At 39.3% G+C, this 16670-nt stretch overlaps 4 protein-coding genes across 5 annotated transcripts; 3 read left to right on the top strand and 1 right to left on the bottom strand.

Annotated features, from left to right (window-relative positions):
- Nucleotides 1-506: 506 nt before the first annotated feature.
- LOC133153282 (zinc finger and SCAN domain-containing protein 2-like) lies at nucleotides 507-3353 on the bottom strand. The gene is made up of 2 exons (XM_061277477.1): nucleotides 2881-3353; nucleotides 507-2547 (listed from the first exon to the last, which is right to left on the bottom strand). The coding sequence occupies exons 1-2, from the start codon at nucleotides 3065-3067 to the stop codon at nucleotides 1667-1669; spliced, it is 1068 nt and encodes a 355-aa protein (XP_061133461.1). The 5' UTR covers nucleotides 3068-3353; the 3' UTR covers nucleotides 507-1666.
- A 247-nt stretch (nucleotides 3354-3600) lies between these two features.
- Nucleotides 3601-12393, top strand: LOC133152781 (zinc finger protein 91-like). Its single transcript, XM_061276681.1, has 7 exons — nucleotides 3601-3840; nucleotides 4066-4184; nucleotides 4574-5538; nucleotides 6603-6735; nucleotides 6978-7438; nucleotides 8961-9102; nucleotides 10331-12393. Exons 1-7 carry the CDS (start codon nucleotides 3791-3793, stop codon nucleotides 11194-11196), a joined length of 2736 nt encoding a protein of 911 aa, XP_061132665.1. The 5' UTR covers nucleotides 3601-3790; the 3' UTR covers nucleotides 11197-12393.
- Nucleotides 6391-8506, top strand: LOC133153279 (zinc finger protein OZF-like). Of its 2 annotated transcripts, none has more exons than XM_061277474.1 (2): nucleotides 6391-6735; nucleotides 6981-8506. In XM_061277474.1, exons 1-2 carry the CDS (start codon nucleotides 6615-6617, stop codon nucleotides 8270-8272), a joined length of 1413 nt encoding a protein of 470 aa, XP_061133458.1. In that variant the 5' UTR covers nucleotides 6391-6614; the 3' UTR covers nucleotides 8273-8506. The 2 variants fall into 2 exon arrangements, with proteins under 2 accessions (XP_061133458.1, XP_061133457.1); XM_061277473.1 differs by having other exon boundaries at nucleotides 6978-8506.
- Nucleotides 12394-13791: 1398 nt separating the features above from the next.
- Nucleotides 13792-16093, top strand: LOC133153278 (zinc finger protein 501-like). Its single transcript, XM_061277472.1, has 2 exons — nucleotides 13792-14185; nucleotides 14640-16093. Exons 1-2 carry the CDS (start codon nucleotides 14062-14064, stop codon nucleotides 15998-16000), a joined length of 1485 nt encoding a protein of 494 aa, XP_061133456.1. The 5' UTR covers nucleotides 13792-14061; the 3' UTR covers nucleotides 16001-16093.
- The last annotated feature ends 577 nt before the right edge of the window (nucleotides 16094-16670 follow it).

Raw genomic sequence — 16670 nt, 5'->3', positions numbered from 1 at the left:
TTCATTGTGTTTAATGTATTCAATACTTATTGAATTAATTCAATACTTTTTTGTAATCAATTATCTATTTTGATATTGCTATTTTTTTCAATATTTATTTATTCATTAATTTCAATCTTTATTTATTTCCAGGGATGACGCAAGGATTTTTTTTATCCCAGGACTAAAGGGAGACTTGACAATACACAAGAAGACTGAGGAAATAATCTACTTTAGAATATTAAATATAATGCTGTCAGTGTCGGGGACCACGGTTCATGGATCATGCTGGACCACAACTACCTGAGTTGACATGACATCAACCCATTTTTAGTAACTTGACAAAATAGGAGGGGAAAAAAGAACTAGCTAGAGTTGGTTCAGTGTTCCCTAGCCTTATTATTGTGAACAAGGAGGTGAAGGGTATAATTAGATGCCTGATAAACACGAGAAGAAAAAAAAATCATGTAAGTTTTTGCATGCATAATCTACAATTGCCTAAAAATAGGATCAGTTCCAAGCACATATTTGCACAATCTTTGACATCTTTATTGAACAATATTATAACATTGTTGTGGTCTTCAATGATGAATGGATTAGATACTTATGAGTGTATGAAAATACACTCATTAAGCATGACAATACATGTCGCAAGAACAGAGAGCTACTGTATACTGCAGGACTATAACAGGGTTTATCACATCACAACATATCAAAACAGTCCACATACAATACACATCCTCTTCTATATTCACAGGCATCAGTGTTTGTGTCCATGTATACATGCTATCTATGGAGAGTCAGTTGGGCATTTATTGCCCTTTAAGGTTCATGTACTCGTATGCTCTTTTCCCCTCACTTGTAAGACAATTCAATGTACTAGTAAAACGTGCGTTACTAGTGACACTTATTTCCACTACTGTAAGAAATCTCTACACACTAGCAGGACACCAACATACATGTTACTTGTGAGAGGAAACTGCGCAGTAGTTAATGTGTTGTACTAGTGACATGATCAAATTCTACTAGATATCAAGCACTTCACTTGTAGCGCTGGTAGTGCACAGATGTCAGAGTCCACAGTTTTGACTCACTAGTTATATGCAATTGTCCCAAAGGTCTCCTACGAGAATATCACCCAGAAGTGGGAAACATGACTTTTTCTACTAGTAATAATAATAATTAATAATAAATGAATAATAATGGATAATAATAATTATTATCCATCCATTTTTTGTACCGCTTGTTCCTGTGCCACAATAATGTTTATTATTATAATAATTATAATAAATATAATTTATATTTTATAGTAGTCTCAAAGTGCTACAGTAGGTTAAAAACAGAGGATACAATAAAAATAGCAGTTTAACATACAGTATACCTTTACAAAAATCAAGGTAAAAAAAAGGGAAGAATTTAAAATAAAAAACGTTTAAGAATATAACAATAGTCATTAAAGGAGTTTTAATAGGCCTTTTGATGAAAAAAAAAACTTCTGAGACCCCCACATTTTATGGAGCCCCAAGGGTACTATAGTGCTCTAATTTGTCTTACTAGAGAGGACAAAGAGTGTACTTGTAAATGGGCCTTAATCTGTATAGCAAGAATATTGAATACATGCTCACACTGATTTTCATTCCTGTTATCTTTGTATTTATACATCCCAACTTTTATGTTATTCTTCTAATCACACACACTTGAGTTCAACACTTTGACCGGTGTGTTTCTTCATGTGCTTACTCAAACCGGACTGATAGCAGAAACTTGTGTTGCAGATTGAGCAGGAGAAGGTTTTTTCACCAATGTGTGTTCTGATGTGTCTGATCAAACTTCTCTTCAGGGAGAATCTTTCACCGCAGAATGAGCAGATGCATGGTTTCTCTCCCGTGTGACGCCTCATATGTCTTATCAGGTTTCTCTTGTTGCCAAAGGTTTTGTCACACTGAGGACATTGCGGTTTCTCCCCAAAGTGCGTTTCCATGTGTTGAAATAATGCCGATTGAAAAGTAAAACTTGAGTTGCAGACTGAGCAGGAAAAAGGTTTTTCTCCCGTGTGTTTTCTCGTGTGTGTTATTAAATAATCCTTTCGAGAGAATCTTTTGCCACAATCTGAGCACGGGAAAGGTTTCTCTCCTGTGTGACATCTCATGTGCCGTTTAAGATTCCGCTTGTTTCCAAATGTTTTGTCACACTGAGTACATTTCACATGTTTGTTATCAGTGTGTCCTGTCACATCACCTTTATGGTGTTCATCGTCAGTATCAGACATCGTGTCACCACTATCTGATAGTGGCGCTAAGCGGCTGGTTGCTTGTGATCCTCCATCATCTCTTGTTGTCTTGTGATGACTTGAGCTGCTGCTTGCAGCCTCTGTCCTTCCGTTCTCCTCACACTGAACTTTGTCTTCATCGTCTTCACTCTTCACAATGACACGATACACTGAGAAATCCAGGGCTTGAAGAAGCTCCCCGTCCTCTTCCACTTTAATGTAGGGTGGCTTGGGCTCCTCCTGCTTCACCCCGGAACTCCGCTCCTGCTGCTCGAGATTAGGATCTTCTTTACTGATATCTGCAGGATACAAGAGGAGAAACACACATGGTTTTGTCAAGTCAAACTTTGCTCGATCACTTCACATGTTATTTTGGGGTAAATATGAATGGAGTGAACCCAGTCACCCGCTATCATTTATCCCACCACTATAATGCAGATTTTAAGGCGATTATTTTGTAAATGGAAATCGAGTGAGAATAGACTCAAAGGAAACCTTTTAAATATGATTAAATAAGTTTGAATGTGTTTAAACATTTAGTATGTGGAAAGGATAAACCATACCCAGTAGTACTGCAGTACTGTCTTTCAGGCGGATGCACACAAAGTTTAACAAGAGCTATGACTACAAACCTGGTACGTGTCGAGACTTCTTGAAAACAGCATCCAGGAGTAGACGTTGGCGCTCGTTCTCCTCTTTTGTCCGACAAAGTTCCTCCTCGTACTCAGCTATGGTTCTCTCAAACACTACAAATACTTCTTCAACGACTGCACTCAGTCGCTGATTTAGCAACGCTCTCAGCATTTCAACTTTACACATTTTCACACGATAATCATACCACTTTACACTCACACTCGAGCGTTGCTGAGCAATACTGCTAACTTCGCAGCTAGCAAGCTAAGCTATTATGAGAATCTTCAACGTGACCCCTGAAGAGTTTATCAGAACATTAATAATGTTTACTATGTTATATCAACAAACCATTAACTACACCAAGATCAAACTGTGATGTAATGTAGCCAAGGACGAGGACTTTTCGAGACTGTCTCGCTGAGGTTTGTTTTCTTTTTCTGTTTTACTTCCGGCACAGTAAAAAAACTGCGATTCCTTCATAGTGGTGCATTGCTGCCACCTTGTGACGGGAATATGCCATTACACCCTTGAAGTTCCACGAAAAAAAGTGACAGAATTATTAGGAAATGAGCACAATGAAACATTCTACTTTAAATTCAAACAATGATGTGAGAGAGCCGAGTACAGCCTTCGTTTCTGAAAAGTGCAACAATTATAAAGGAATATTTAGCGTGATATGAACCATCCAGACCAAAGGAGGCAGTATTGTATCAGATTATACTAAGTGTGCCTTGTCTACCGGAAATGAAAAACTAGTCAAGGAAAATAGTGCGACGGAGCGGTCGAATTAAATCGGCATAATCATTTGTTTACTCGTAATCCCGTTTATATTTTTGTCATTGTTTAAAAATAATTTGCTCTCATTGCTAAATTTACCTGCTAAATATTTGTCTTTGCTGTCAGACTCGGATGGTTGTGAAAAAACGACGGCAGAGTACGAGGAAGGAAATTGAAATCAGGTCAGCAAGGAACTGCAGGAAGTGAGACGTCCGTACCCTTCCATCAAAATTGCGGCTTTTGCTTTGTAATCTGTTTATATTTAGGCCGTGAAACCGATTAAACATAACTTACTCTTCGAGTACGTGCACTATAAATTTTCACCTGCTAATTTAGTCCGCTGGCTAACAAAAAAGACGCAGAGGTTAACCTCATATACCACGGAGACTGATATTATTGTGTGATAGTTTGGAAAGAATGATAGGGGAGTACGTGGAGGACATTTGTCGATCAAAAGTGAAAAATGAGCGACAACGTCAACTACCGGACGCCGTTTTAAAGCATCCAGATGAAATGCACAAAGCAGGTTTGTTCGTCTCCCCTCATAATCGTTTTAATTATGAAACCGTTTGGGCCGAGGCATCCTTCCCCCCCTCCCAAGGATTCCCGTATTAGCCGTAACGCTGATTAAAAGTAGTTATAATGTGCCCACAAATGCCATGGGAATTGAAAATTAATCACAAATGCATGCTCTGCTTTCATAGTGATCTGCTTGTTTCTCTGTTTTAATGTGACCTCCTTAATGAAAGTCATAGATGATGAATCTAGAGTCTTACTGTGTCAATTGCTTAATATTATGAAAAGGTGTTTGTTTATTCTCTTCTTAAAATTGGATTTTCTTCTCTCAAAACATTCACAACTTAGCATAGCTTGCCTTTTTCAAACTTTGTGTGCTTGTCTTAATATTTCCTGCAGATGTCGGTGAAGAGCAGCAGGATTGGAGCTCCAGGGCAGAGCAGGAGGAGCCGGACTCCCCATATATTAAAGAGGAAGAAGACGAACATAGCATTGGTGAAGAGGAAGAGCCGTTGCGAGAGCTGGATGAGGCTGATCCCTCCCACCTGCTCTTTAACCGCGTCATTGTGAAAAGTGAAGATGAGGAAGATGACGGTGATGGAGACCACCGTGGAGGATCACAAGCAGACAGACCCATAGCTCCGCTATCAAACAGTGATAACATGTCATACTCTCCTGACACGGATGATGATGAACACTCTAAAGGGGATATAACATGTCATGCAGACAGCAAAGCTTTGGCATGTCTTCATTGTGAGAAAACATTTAGCAACAATGCAAATCTGAGAAGACACATGATGATTCACACGGGAGAAAAACCATTCATGTGTTCAGTGTGTGGGAAAAGATTCTCTCAGAAGACATCAATGATAACACACTCAAGAACACACACTGGAGAAAAACCTTTTTCCTGCTCAGCGTGCCGCAAATGCTTTAGTGATTATTCTACTTTGACGAAACACATGAGAACACACACGGGTGAGAAACCCTTTTCATGCTCAATTTGCGGTAAAAGATTCTCACAGAAAGCAACTATGAGAACACACACAAGAACACACACTGGGGAGAAAGCATTTTTCTGCTCATTTTGTAATACATGTTTTAATGTTCGTTCAACATTGGTCCAACACATGAGAACCCACACGGGTGAGAAACCATTTACCTGCTCTGTATGCACTAAAGGCTTTGGTCATCCTGCAGCACTAGCAAGGCACATGAGAACACACACTGGTGAGAAAGTGTTCAATTGCAGTGTGTGTGGTCAAAGATTCTCTTACAAGTATCAAGTAAATAAACACAAGTGTGTTGACAAAAACAGCAGCAGTGGAGGAAGCTGCATAACTTTAAATAAACAGAACGAATGTTGACTTTCACATGTAGATGCCAAATTGTAAACGAAATGCACTGCTGGATTCATGATGTACTATACTCATAACTTATTGTAGCGTATTTCAGGGGATGCTGATGCTACTCATTCATGTTTGAAAATATATGGAGTACAGTCCATGGTTGTCAATTAAACAGTTTGAATAAAACATTATCAAACATATCCAGCGTTTAATATTTTAATTATATTAAATACCATATTTGGGGCTTCATAGACAATGCAAACACATGTCCACAAAAAATACCTTTGTGAAAGAGCTGATTCAACTCCTGTAATTAAGTCAAGGTAAAAAGGTTATTTATATACACTATCCGTTTTGATAATTTTTCAAATAAATAATCTTCAAAGTACACAGGCTCCCTCTAGTGATACTGTATTTGAAAGAATCATTGAAATTTTGAAAAGCCACAAGAACAATAATGTAGCACACATTACATTTGTTATAGTTTTAACGACAATACAGTTGTATGTCATCATTTAGAATGTTTTTGTTCTCAAACATTTGTGAGATGTTTTTTATTTTATTTTACTTGTACTGCAATACATTTTGGTACCATGATTATTCCAGTATAATTGAGTATTTTTGCTATAGTTTCAGTGGGTAACAAAAGTTTTTAATACACCTAATAAGGATAGGCCCAGGCAAGACCTTTGTAAGAATAAGGGGCTCTGAAGAGTGAAAACTCAACCTGATTTATCTACGTTAGCTCAGTACAAAGTTACAGTAAACTTGTGTGTTTTTGTCAGACTATGGCGTGTAATGACACCTCCTCACCTGAGGAGGCAGTAATAAATCAGAGTGACAATAACTGTATTTTGTCATCCGGAAGTAAATTCAAAGCGTGTAGCGTTTAGGCTGTGCTTCACTGAATACTTTAAATTGCTTAACATACGTCGACAACGACGATTTTTTTTTTTTTTTTACTACGACCACTTATTTACTTTTTTCTGTCCCGATAAACTCATCACGGTGGACTGAACTTAAGTTCCCCCTGCTGCTCGTCTAGCTGCTAACAAAGGGACGCGTTTGTTGTCGCGAAGTCAAGTGGGAAAATGTGTGCGAAAAGTGTGAAAGAAGAGTACGAGAAGGAGATTTCTCAAACAGATGAGCAGAACGAACGTCAACCACTGGACCCTGTATTCAAGAAGCATCAAGTTGTGTTGCACAGGGAAGGTTGGTAAACTCTCAAAGAACTACAGTAATGTACAATTTTAAAACTAGCTTAGTTTGTACAAACCGGATTCGGTTGAAGTTGGGAAATTGTGTAAAATGTAAATAAAAACAAAATACAACACAATTATACATACAAAAAAAATTGCCTCCGGTTTGTGTGTTCATTCATTCATTATAATATCTTCATCGTATCTGTTGACATGTACAGCACATGACCTAATCTTGTGTCTTCTTGTTTCCAGAAGAGGCCAGTGAAGAATATCTTCATACTGAGCAGAAGGAGTGGAACTTCAGGATGAAACAGCCTGGGCCAGAGCCACCAATTGTTAAAGAGGAAGAGCAACAGCTAAAGTACCCCTACATTAAAGATGAAGAGGATGCACAGCCTCCTCATATTGAAGAGGATGAGAAGAAAGGCAACCTCAACATTAAAGAGGAAGAAGAGGACAGCGATATTACCGCGTTTCCATCGACTCATGTCATTGTGAAGAGTGAAGACCAAGATCATTGGTCAATACTTCATCCCAGTGAAAGTAAAGAGAATGAAGGGGAGGAGCCTCCAAGCAGCAGCTCAAGTCAATACGTGACAACAGAAGGTGATAGAGACCACTGCGCACCACTATCAGAGAGTGACGACATAACTTCGCACTCTTCTGACACTGATGAAGACAAGCATGCTAAAGGGAAACTGTTTGTCTGCTCAGTATGCAGCACACATTTTAGTGTTCATTCACGTTTTGTTCAACATATGAGAACACACACTGGGGAAAAGCCCTTTTCTTGCTCCGTTTGTGGCCAAATATTCTCGCAAAGAGGTGCGTTAACAAGACACACAAGAACACATTCCGGGGAGAAACCTTTTTCTTGTTTAGTTTGTGGTAAAGGATTTACTCAGAAGGAACACTTGGTAACACACACCAGAACACACACAGGAGAGAAACCTTTTTCCTGCTCAGTGTGTGGTAAAAGTTTCTCTGTAAAGGGAAATTTGATAACGCATACAAGAATACACACCGGCGAGAAGTCTTTTGTCTGCTCGGTCTGCGACCTAAGTTTTGTTGATCGTTCGTCATTGGTTCAACACGTAAGAATACACACTGGGGAGAAACCTTTTTCCTGTTCAGTCTGTGGTAAAAGATTCACTCAGAAGGGACAGTTGAACACTCACTCAAGAACACATACAGGAGAAAAGCCTCATGCCTGCTCAGTCTGTAATTTAGGTTTTGGAGATCGTTCCACATTGGCTCTACACATGAGAACACACACTGGGGAAAAACCTTTTTTCTGCTCAGTTTGTAAGAAGAGATTTGCTCAGAGAGCACATTTAAGAACACATTTAAGGACACACACTGGAGAGAAACCTTTTACGTGCTTAATTTGCAACACAAGTTTTGCTGATCGTTCTTCATTAGTTAAACACACGAGAATACACACTGGTGAGAAAGTGTTCAATTGCAGTGTGTGTGATCAGAGGTTTTCTTATAAGTATCAGATGAAAAAACACAAGTGTCCTGGTGAGAGGAGCAGCAGCACATGACGCTGCAGTCTTTAAATAATAATGAAACTTAGTTCTAACAAGCTGAGTAACTTTGAGTGCTCGCCCTGAAAAATATTTGTGAGACTAAATGAAACAAGTCTTCAAAGTGTAAGCACAAGTGTGCTGGGAAGAAGCTAAGCTGAAAGAGACAGACTTTGAAAAAAAAAAAGCCATTTGATCACTTGTTTGGCATGCTAAACTTGGGCAATAAAGCTGATTCTGATTAATCATCAATGTTTTTTATTCGGGTTATTGGTGCAATATATAAACAAAAGTCATATCCTAGTTCTTTACCAAGTCAAATCGTATTTAAAAACACGAATAGATGAAAATTTCCTTAAATAAAAGTTTTGTTTAAAAAAAGAAAAAGGCAAACACTATAAGCGAGAATTTGTCCAAGTGGAGTTGCCGTACGACTCAGACTACAGCTTTATTTCCGTGTACGTTTTGGGTAACCAAATATGAGTTTCCCGAAACATGCTTTTTCGGAAATTAGAACAGAATATATAGAAGCCTCAACACATCGTGTCCCATTGGTACTACGGCATTAAGATATCCATAGATATTTCTCGGTTTCCGTTGAAGCGGATTCTCCAGTCATCTTAGCTTAGCTCGCTAGCCGCTGTCAAAGCGACACGTTTGTTGGCGACATATTGTGAAGCAGAAATCAAGTGTGAATGTAAAGTGATGTGATGGTCGTCTGATTATGTGTGCAAAAAGCATAAAAAAGGAGTACAATGATGAACTTTCTGGAACAAAAGAGAACGACCCACAACGTCAAATACTGGACTCTGGTTTCAACGAGCCTCAGGAGGACTCTCACAGAACTGGTAGGTTTATTCACTACTTTCCCAGCCTTCTTTACTAACTACTTGACTACCTCCAGTTAACGCCATTTTTCAAACCATCTCAATTGAATGCCCGAGTCTGACGTACGTCATTGGCCGATTTCTGTCGAGCAGCATGTGATCGGTCAGATCAGAAATCGATCAATGCATTTCATTGATGGTCACAAAAAATGATCACAGCAGCTCCTCCTGTGAGTTTAGTATAATGAGTGGTTTTAATCTGATTCATTAATTATTATATTAAAAAAAAGATAAATTCATCTATTTTTTAACAGCTTTAACAGCTATTTAGCAGCTCTAAAATTGTCTGACCTCACACCAGCATAAAACCCTTGTGGGAACACCCCTAATTCACACAAAGAGAGTTTAATGTAACATTGTTATGAGACTAGCAAGACCTCCTCTGCTGGCCGAAACACTTCACGTATAACTTGAATTGCAATATTTGTTCCATGAAATGAAATGTATTTATTTCCAACAGTCTATGCCATTCTTGTCATGCCATAGGGATATATAGTCATACAGTGATTCTCAAACACATACTTATACATGTTGATGATAAATATGTTGACACTGCCAAACATGTACAGACATTGCCCTGCTTTGTGACAATTTATATGTTTCAGAAGGCGTTTCAATTTTTGAATTGCATGTAAGTTGTTATTTTGCCAGAAGGTCCATGCTTCTGGCACACTCACACAGCGTACAGCGTGTCACAAATAATATGTTTGATTTGATGGAGAGGCGTTTGTGGAAGTATCCATCAATTTACCCTACCACTTTTCCCAACGGATGTGCTGGAGCCTATCCCAGCAGTCATCGCCCAGTAGGTGGGGGGCACACCCTGTACTGGTTGACAGCCAATGGCAGGACACTCAGAGACGAACAACCATCTGCACTCGTACTCACACCTACAGTCAATTTCGGGCCTAGCATGCATGCTTTTGGGATGTGGGAGGAAACCGGAGCACCCGGAGAAACCCCACACAACCACGTAATCGAACCCGCAACCTTTGAACTGTGAGGTGTACGTGCTAAGCAGTGCTCCACCATGCTGCCGCTTTGTGGAAGTATTGTGAACAAACATTTTAGCTCGGACGACTGTCTGTAGGTCTGAACATTTGTACTGTAAGCGGTGTCTGTATAAATGATGACTTGACTAAGCAGGGTTTGGCCATTTCAAACATTTGTTTGTTTTCTTGTCTTGCAGTCCTCAGTGAAGCTCTTCATCCTGAACAGTACAAACCAGATTCCCCTCACATTAAAGAAGAAGAGGAGGAGGCTGATGTCACGAAGTTGCCATTCACTCGTGTCATTGTGAAAATTGAAGGTGATGATGATGATGCTGAAGAGGAAGGTGGTGAAGGATCACAAGAAGACAGCCTCTTAGCTCCTGTAACAGACAGTGACAACAAAATGTCTGACTCTGATGATGATGAACTCCCTAAAGGCGACGGGACATGTCAAACAGACGACAAACACTGGGAATGCTCCCTGTGTGACAAATCTTTCTCTGCCAAAAAAAATCTGAGAAGACACATGATGCTCCACACAGGCGAGAAACCTTTCACCTGTTCAGATTGTGGTAAAAGATTTGCTAGTAAGGCACATTTGAATAGACATACAAGGACACATACTGGAGAGAAACCTTTTTGCTGCTCAGTCTGTGGTCTTCGAGTCAGTCAAAAGATTAATTTAACAAATCACATGAAAACACACACAGAGGAAAAACCTTTTGCGTGCCCTTTTTGCGGTAAAGCGTTCGCTCGCAAGGCACATTTGAACCGACACACAAGAATACACACTGGAGAGAAAGCCTTTGAATGCTCACTCTGCACCTTAAGTTTCTGTGACCGTTCAAGTTTGGCTAAACACACGAGAGAGCACACTGGGGAAAAACCCTTTTCCTGCTCACTTTGTACCAAATGTTTCTCTCAGAGACGTGCTTTGACGAGACACATAAGAATGCACACAGGTGAGAAACCATTCAGTTGTTGTGTGTGTGATAAAAGATTCCCTCAAAAGTATCAGGTTAAGAAACACAAGTGTGTTGTTGACAAATGCAGTGGTAAATGAATCTGCACATCTGCACAACTGTGTGAAAACTGTGACACAAGATGTCATGCTAAAGAAAAACCCTTCATTTGTTTGGTGTGCGATAAAGGATTTTCTCGAAATCAGCATTTGATCAAACACACCAGAATGCATCCGGGAGAAAAACCATTCATCTGCTCAGTTTGTGGCAGAAGATTCGCCCAGAAGTGCAGTTTAAAGAAGCACATCATTAACATTGGAACGGCACATGAGCTGTCACACAGGAGAGAAACCGTTCATGTGCTCGCTTTGTGGTAAAGGTTTCACGCAGAAAGGAAGCCTGACGACACACACGAGGACACACATTGGAGAAAAGCCGCATTCTTACTCGGTGTGGGGCACCAGTTTGAACGATAGTTCAGCATTGGCGCGACCCATGAGAACGCACACTGGGGAAAAACCCTTTTCCTACTTATTCTGCGGCAAAAGCTTCTCTATAAAGGGGAATTTTGTAGCACACACAAGAACGCACACTGGAGAGAAGCCATTTACCTGCTCGGTCTGCAACACACATTTTCGAGTTTGTTCCTGTCTGGTTCAACACATGAGAACACACACTGGGGAGAAACCTTTCGCCTGCTCAGTTTGCGGTCAAAGATTCTCACAAAAGGCGACTTTGAGAGAACAATTGAGATCACACAGTGGAGACAAACCGTTTTCATGTTCAGTCTGCAGCACAAGTTTTAGTAACCATACATCCTTCATTCACCACTTGAAAAAACACTAGTGAGAATGTTTAGCCAAAAGTGTGTGTGATTAAAAAATTTCAGAAGCGTTGTTTGTGAACCAAGTACAGATTTGAAGCCGGAGGATGCATTTACATTATTTGTCAGTCTGTCTATGATATGCTGAGATGTATTAACTGGCTTTCGTAGTCCTCAGTTAATTTCTTTCCTCCAAACTAATCCTCATGGAAGTAGAAGTGGCTGGATTTCTCATTTACAAATGTATTCTCCCGCAATGTACTTCGTTCAAACTGTGGCCTCACATTTGCTTGTATCATTTCAACATTGCAGTGATTGGGCAAGTAAACTGGCTTAAAAGCACAAAAACCCTCAAGTATGTCATTAATGCCCCGCCCAGAATATTTATTTAAATTGCCCTGCGATGTCGTTCACAGGGTTTGTGTGTAAAAATAATACAATATCCATTAAACAAAAACGCAGTTTGTCAAAATGGCACAGATTTGTCCAAACGGACTTTCCGTTTCATTTCCGCTTTCTACTTCCGCTTATGTTTCGCGCACAAGAAAACACACTGGAGAGAAACCTTTTGACTGTTCAGTCTGGTAAACAATTTGGCCGGAAGGCACATCTGAACATACACGCAAGAAGACATACCGGTGATTGACCTTTCGCCTGCTCAGTTTGTGAGAAACGATTAGCTCGTAAGGCTCATCTAAACATTCATACGAGAACGCACACCGGAGAAAACCCGTTTGCCTGCTCGGTCTGCACCTCAAGTTTCAGTGAACGATCAAATTTGGTTAAACACATGAGAACGCATACTGGTGAGAAACCATACGGCTGCAGTGCGTGTGATAAAAACTTTTCTCAAAAGTATCTGGTTACGAAACACCAGTGTGCCGGTGAAAAGAGCTGTGGTAAATGAAGCTGCTGGACTTCAATTACACTGTAAACCTCTCATTTTAACTGTTTGTCTTGTTTATTTGTGCCATAAATTGCAAGACAAGTAGTCAAAATGTAATAACCCTAACCCATGATTGAGAGGCGTTATTTAAATCTGTGAACTTTTAAATGATCTCCATGTGATGCAAGAAATACTACAAACCATTGTTCTTCAACTGCTGTGCACAATTACGTATATTAAAGGTGAAGTAGCTATCAATTATCAAAAATATTCATTATAAATTACATTGATTAAAAATGGGACAAAATGCAAACTCAAATAAATACAATTAAATATCTTTATATATTTTTAATGTATGTATTTTTTTTAAACATTTGTTTTTAATCATCTCTTTATTTTTGTCAATTTTGGTCCGTCATACTCAGCACCCCTTGGTGGCGAGTTTATTAACGTAATATAGTTTTAATTAAGCAGGCACATTTAGGCCATTTTTACATTCAGGCTAATACTCCGATAAAAGAAACATGACATATTCAAGATTAATACTAAAATCAGTATCCATATCTATACGAGCAAGTGCCTCAGTATAAACGGTTAATAGTAATTGTCGGTTTGCTAAATTACTGCTCCCCGTAGTAATTTCAAACTTATACATCTCTGTCAAGACACATGACCATAGCAAATTAGCACTGTTCAAAAGATACATTTGTAAGCAATATCTGACTTGTTTTCGTATTTAATTCCACAGAAATCACATGACGTATACACATTTTAAAAAGAAAACATTGTGTCTTTATTCTGAAATTGGTAATATTATATGAGAACCGGGCGCACAGATGCAATAATCCTCCATAAAATATAAATAAAACATATATAAGAATCTGATGAAAATTTGCGAAGTCATATGTAGCATTGAAAAGCCACTGAAATAGTGTTTTGTGATCGTGACGTGTAGTTTGTCCAAGTGGAGTCGCCGTCCAACTTCCGCTACTGCTGTACTTCCGTATACGTTTTGCGTCACTACAAGAGCTTCATTTAATGCTTCTTCCTAAATTCCTACAGAAAGCACTTGAGCCTCGACACAGAATGTCCCATTAATTTCTTACTGGAGTAAGAATCGTCCTATCTGTATAAACTCGTTTTAGTGTACTATTAAGCTTCTTACGATAGCTTAGCTACGAACAAAGAGACGCGTTTATTAGCATCGCTACGCGGAGATCAAGAGCGAGTCTAAAGTGTTGGTCATAATCGTGTGAAATGTGTGCAAAAAGTATGATAAATGGCTACAAGGGTGAACTCTGTCGAACAAAAGAGGAGAACGAGCAACAACGTCAACTACGGGACGTTGTTTTCAAGAAGCCTCATGTGAGACACGGAGCAGGTTTGTTCATCTCTTGATGATTTCTTAGTTAATCCTTTTTATTTTTAACAGCATTCCTGTATACATTTCTTTTTTGTAATTCATTTGTCAGTCATAAAGTTAAAGGGTCACTGTGTGACGTAAATATGAAGTTATGTTGATGTTGAGGATTGGTCAATTTATTTTATTTTATTTATTATCTCGGGACAAGTCAGCATGTTAGAGAACATGTCAAGGAGATGATGAGAACAGCAGAACAATGAAGAGGGACGTATCTGAGTGACGTCAACATCGATGTTTTGGTTTTGTAACGACTAATAGGGACAGAGTGTCGAATTTTGTAGATTTAGTATATTGTAGATTTTCTCAATGTTTACTCATTCAAAAACCCGCTATTCATTTTAATAATATGCGAAAAATGTAGAAACCAATTTCACAACTGTACCTGTTCTTGACATCTTCACCCCTCTTGCAGTCATTCACGAAGCTCATGCTGAGCAGCAGATGCAAGAGACCTCCTATTTTAATGAGGAAGATGTGCTGGAGCCCTACTGCTTTAAAGAAGAAGAGGAGGACCCAGAGACCCCTGACATTAAAGCAAAAGAGGGCCCGGAGCCCCCATGCAGTTATGAAGATGAGATTGAGAGGTCCACTGATGTTAAAGAAGAAGAGGAGGAGTCGGCTATCACCAAATTGCCCTTTAACTGTGTCATTGTGAAGATCGAAGGGGATGATGATAGGGGTGAAGGTGATGGAGACCATGGTGGAGGATCACAAGCAGACAACTTAGCGCCACTCTCAGATAATGACAACACATTCTCACATTTACCTGACACTGATGATGAAAGTGCTGAAGGGGATGCAACATGTCACACTGAGGCCAAACGTTGGGAGTGTTCTCAGTGTGGGAAAAGCTTTGACGCCAAATATACTTTGAAAGTACACATGAGAACACACACTGGAGAGAAACCCTATTCTTGCTCTGTCTGCAGCTTAAGTTTCAGTGTCCGTTCTTCATTGGTCAATCACATGAGAACACACACTGGGGAGAAGCGTTACACCTGCTCAGTCTGTGGTAAACGATTTGCTCAGAAGGGACAACTGACAACACATACAAGAATACACACTGGCGAGAAACCTTATGTTTGTTCAGTCTGCAACGTAACTTTCAGTCTCCGTTCATCGTTGGTTAAACACATGAGAATACACACGGGAGAGAAACCTTATGCCTGCTCAGTCTGCAATTTAAGTTTCAGTATTCGATCGGGATTAGTTCGCCACTCAAGAACACATACAGGGGAGAAACCTTTTGCCTGTTCACTGTGTGGTAAGAGATTCACTATCAAGGGAAGCTTAATAACACACACAAGAACACACACCGGAGAGAAGCCGTTTGCCTGTTCGATCTGCAATGTAAGTTTCATTGACCATTCAGGGTTGCTTCAACACAAGAGAACACATACGGGTGAGAAACCTTTTGCCTGCTCAATTTGTGGTAAAACATTCTCTTTAAAGGGAAATTTAACAACACACACACGAACACATACGGGTGAGAAACCTTTTGCCTGTTCAGTCTGCGACTTAAGTTTCACTGACCGCTCAGGATTGCTTAAACACATGCGAACACACACTGGGGAAAAGGAGTTTTCCTGCACAGTGTGTGGTCAAAGATTCTCTCAAAGAGGCACCATGACAAGACATTCCAAAAGACACACTGGTGAGAAACCATTCAGTTGTAGTGTGTGTGATAAAAAATTCTATGATAAGTATGAGATTAAGAAACACAAGTGTGCTTTGGCAAATAAAAGAGAAGCCAATGATGCTGCAGGACTTTAATGAGGTAACTTTTTAACAAGTTCAGAAAGTTTTTGTGTTTGCAGTAATATGGAAAATAAATACGCATAAAATATACAATATGATCAAATGTAACATGACAGACTGTCACTAAGTCATTACAAAGCCTCAAATTATTTACATTTTACTCAAGTCCAAATAATTCTTACTGTTGCTCCTTGAGGTCTATTGCACATTTTGCAATGCATATGCAGATCTTTTTGTTGTCACTTTTACAATTTTATTTAAACCGTACTTGCTTTATATATATTTTTAACCATTTGTCTCCTCTAGACAATTAATGTACATAACATAAACAATGTACATAATGTTTGATTGCTTCCACTACCACAAATAACTCCTACAGCAAAGTATTTCCAATTTTTTGTGATTTCAAGTGTTCCCTCCTCTTTTGGAAGATAAGGCTTCCTTCTTGCCATCCTAATTCATATCCCAGACATCAAGACGAAGGGAGATTGATGTCAAAGCGAGTAGCCAACTTGTCAGCCTCTTGGCAGTCTTCCTGAACAGTTTTCTTGTCTTTTCGCCGGTTTTGGAAAGATGTCCAGTTTTTAATAAAGTCATAATTAGTCTCATTATATCCACTTGATGATGAATCTTCACAATGATCCATGTCACGAGTGATGGTGTGATTACTGATTGGCAGAAAACG

This window comes from Syngnathus typhle, linkage group LG4 (assembly GCF_033458585.1).
Source record: "Syngnathus typhle isolate RoL2023-S1 ecotype Sweden linkage group LG4, RoL_Styp_1.0, whole genome shotgun sequence".
Lineage (NCBI taxonomy): Eukaryota > Metazoa > Chordata > Actinopteri > Syngnathiformes > Syngnathidae > Syngnathus > Syngnathus typhle.
This window is presented reverse-complemented; position numbering and strand designations above follow the sequence as displayed.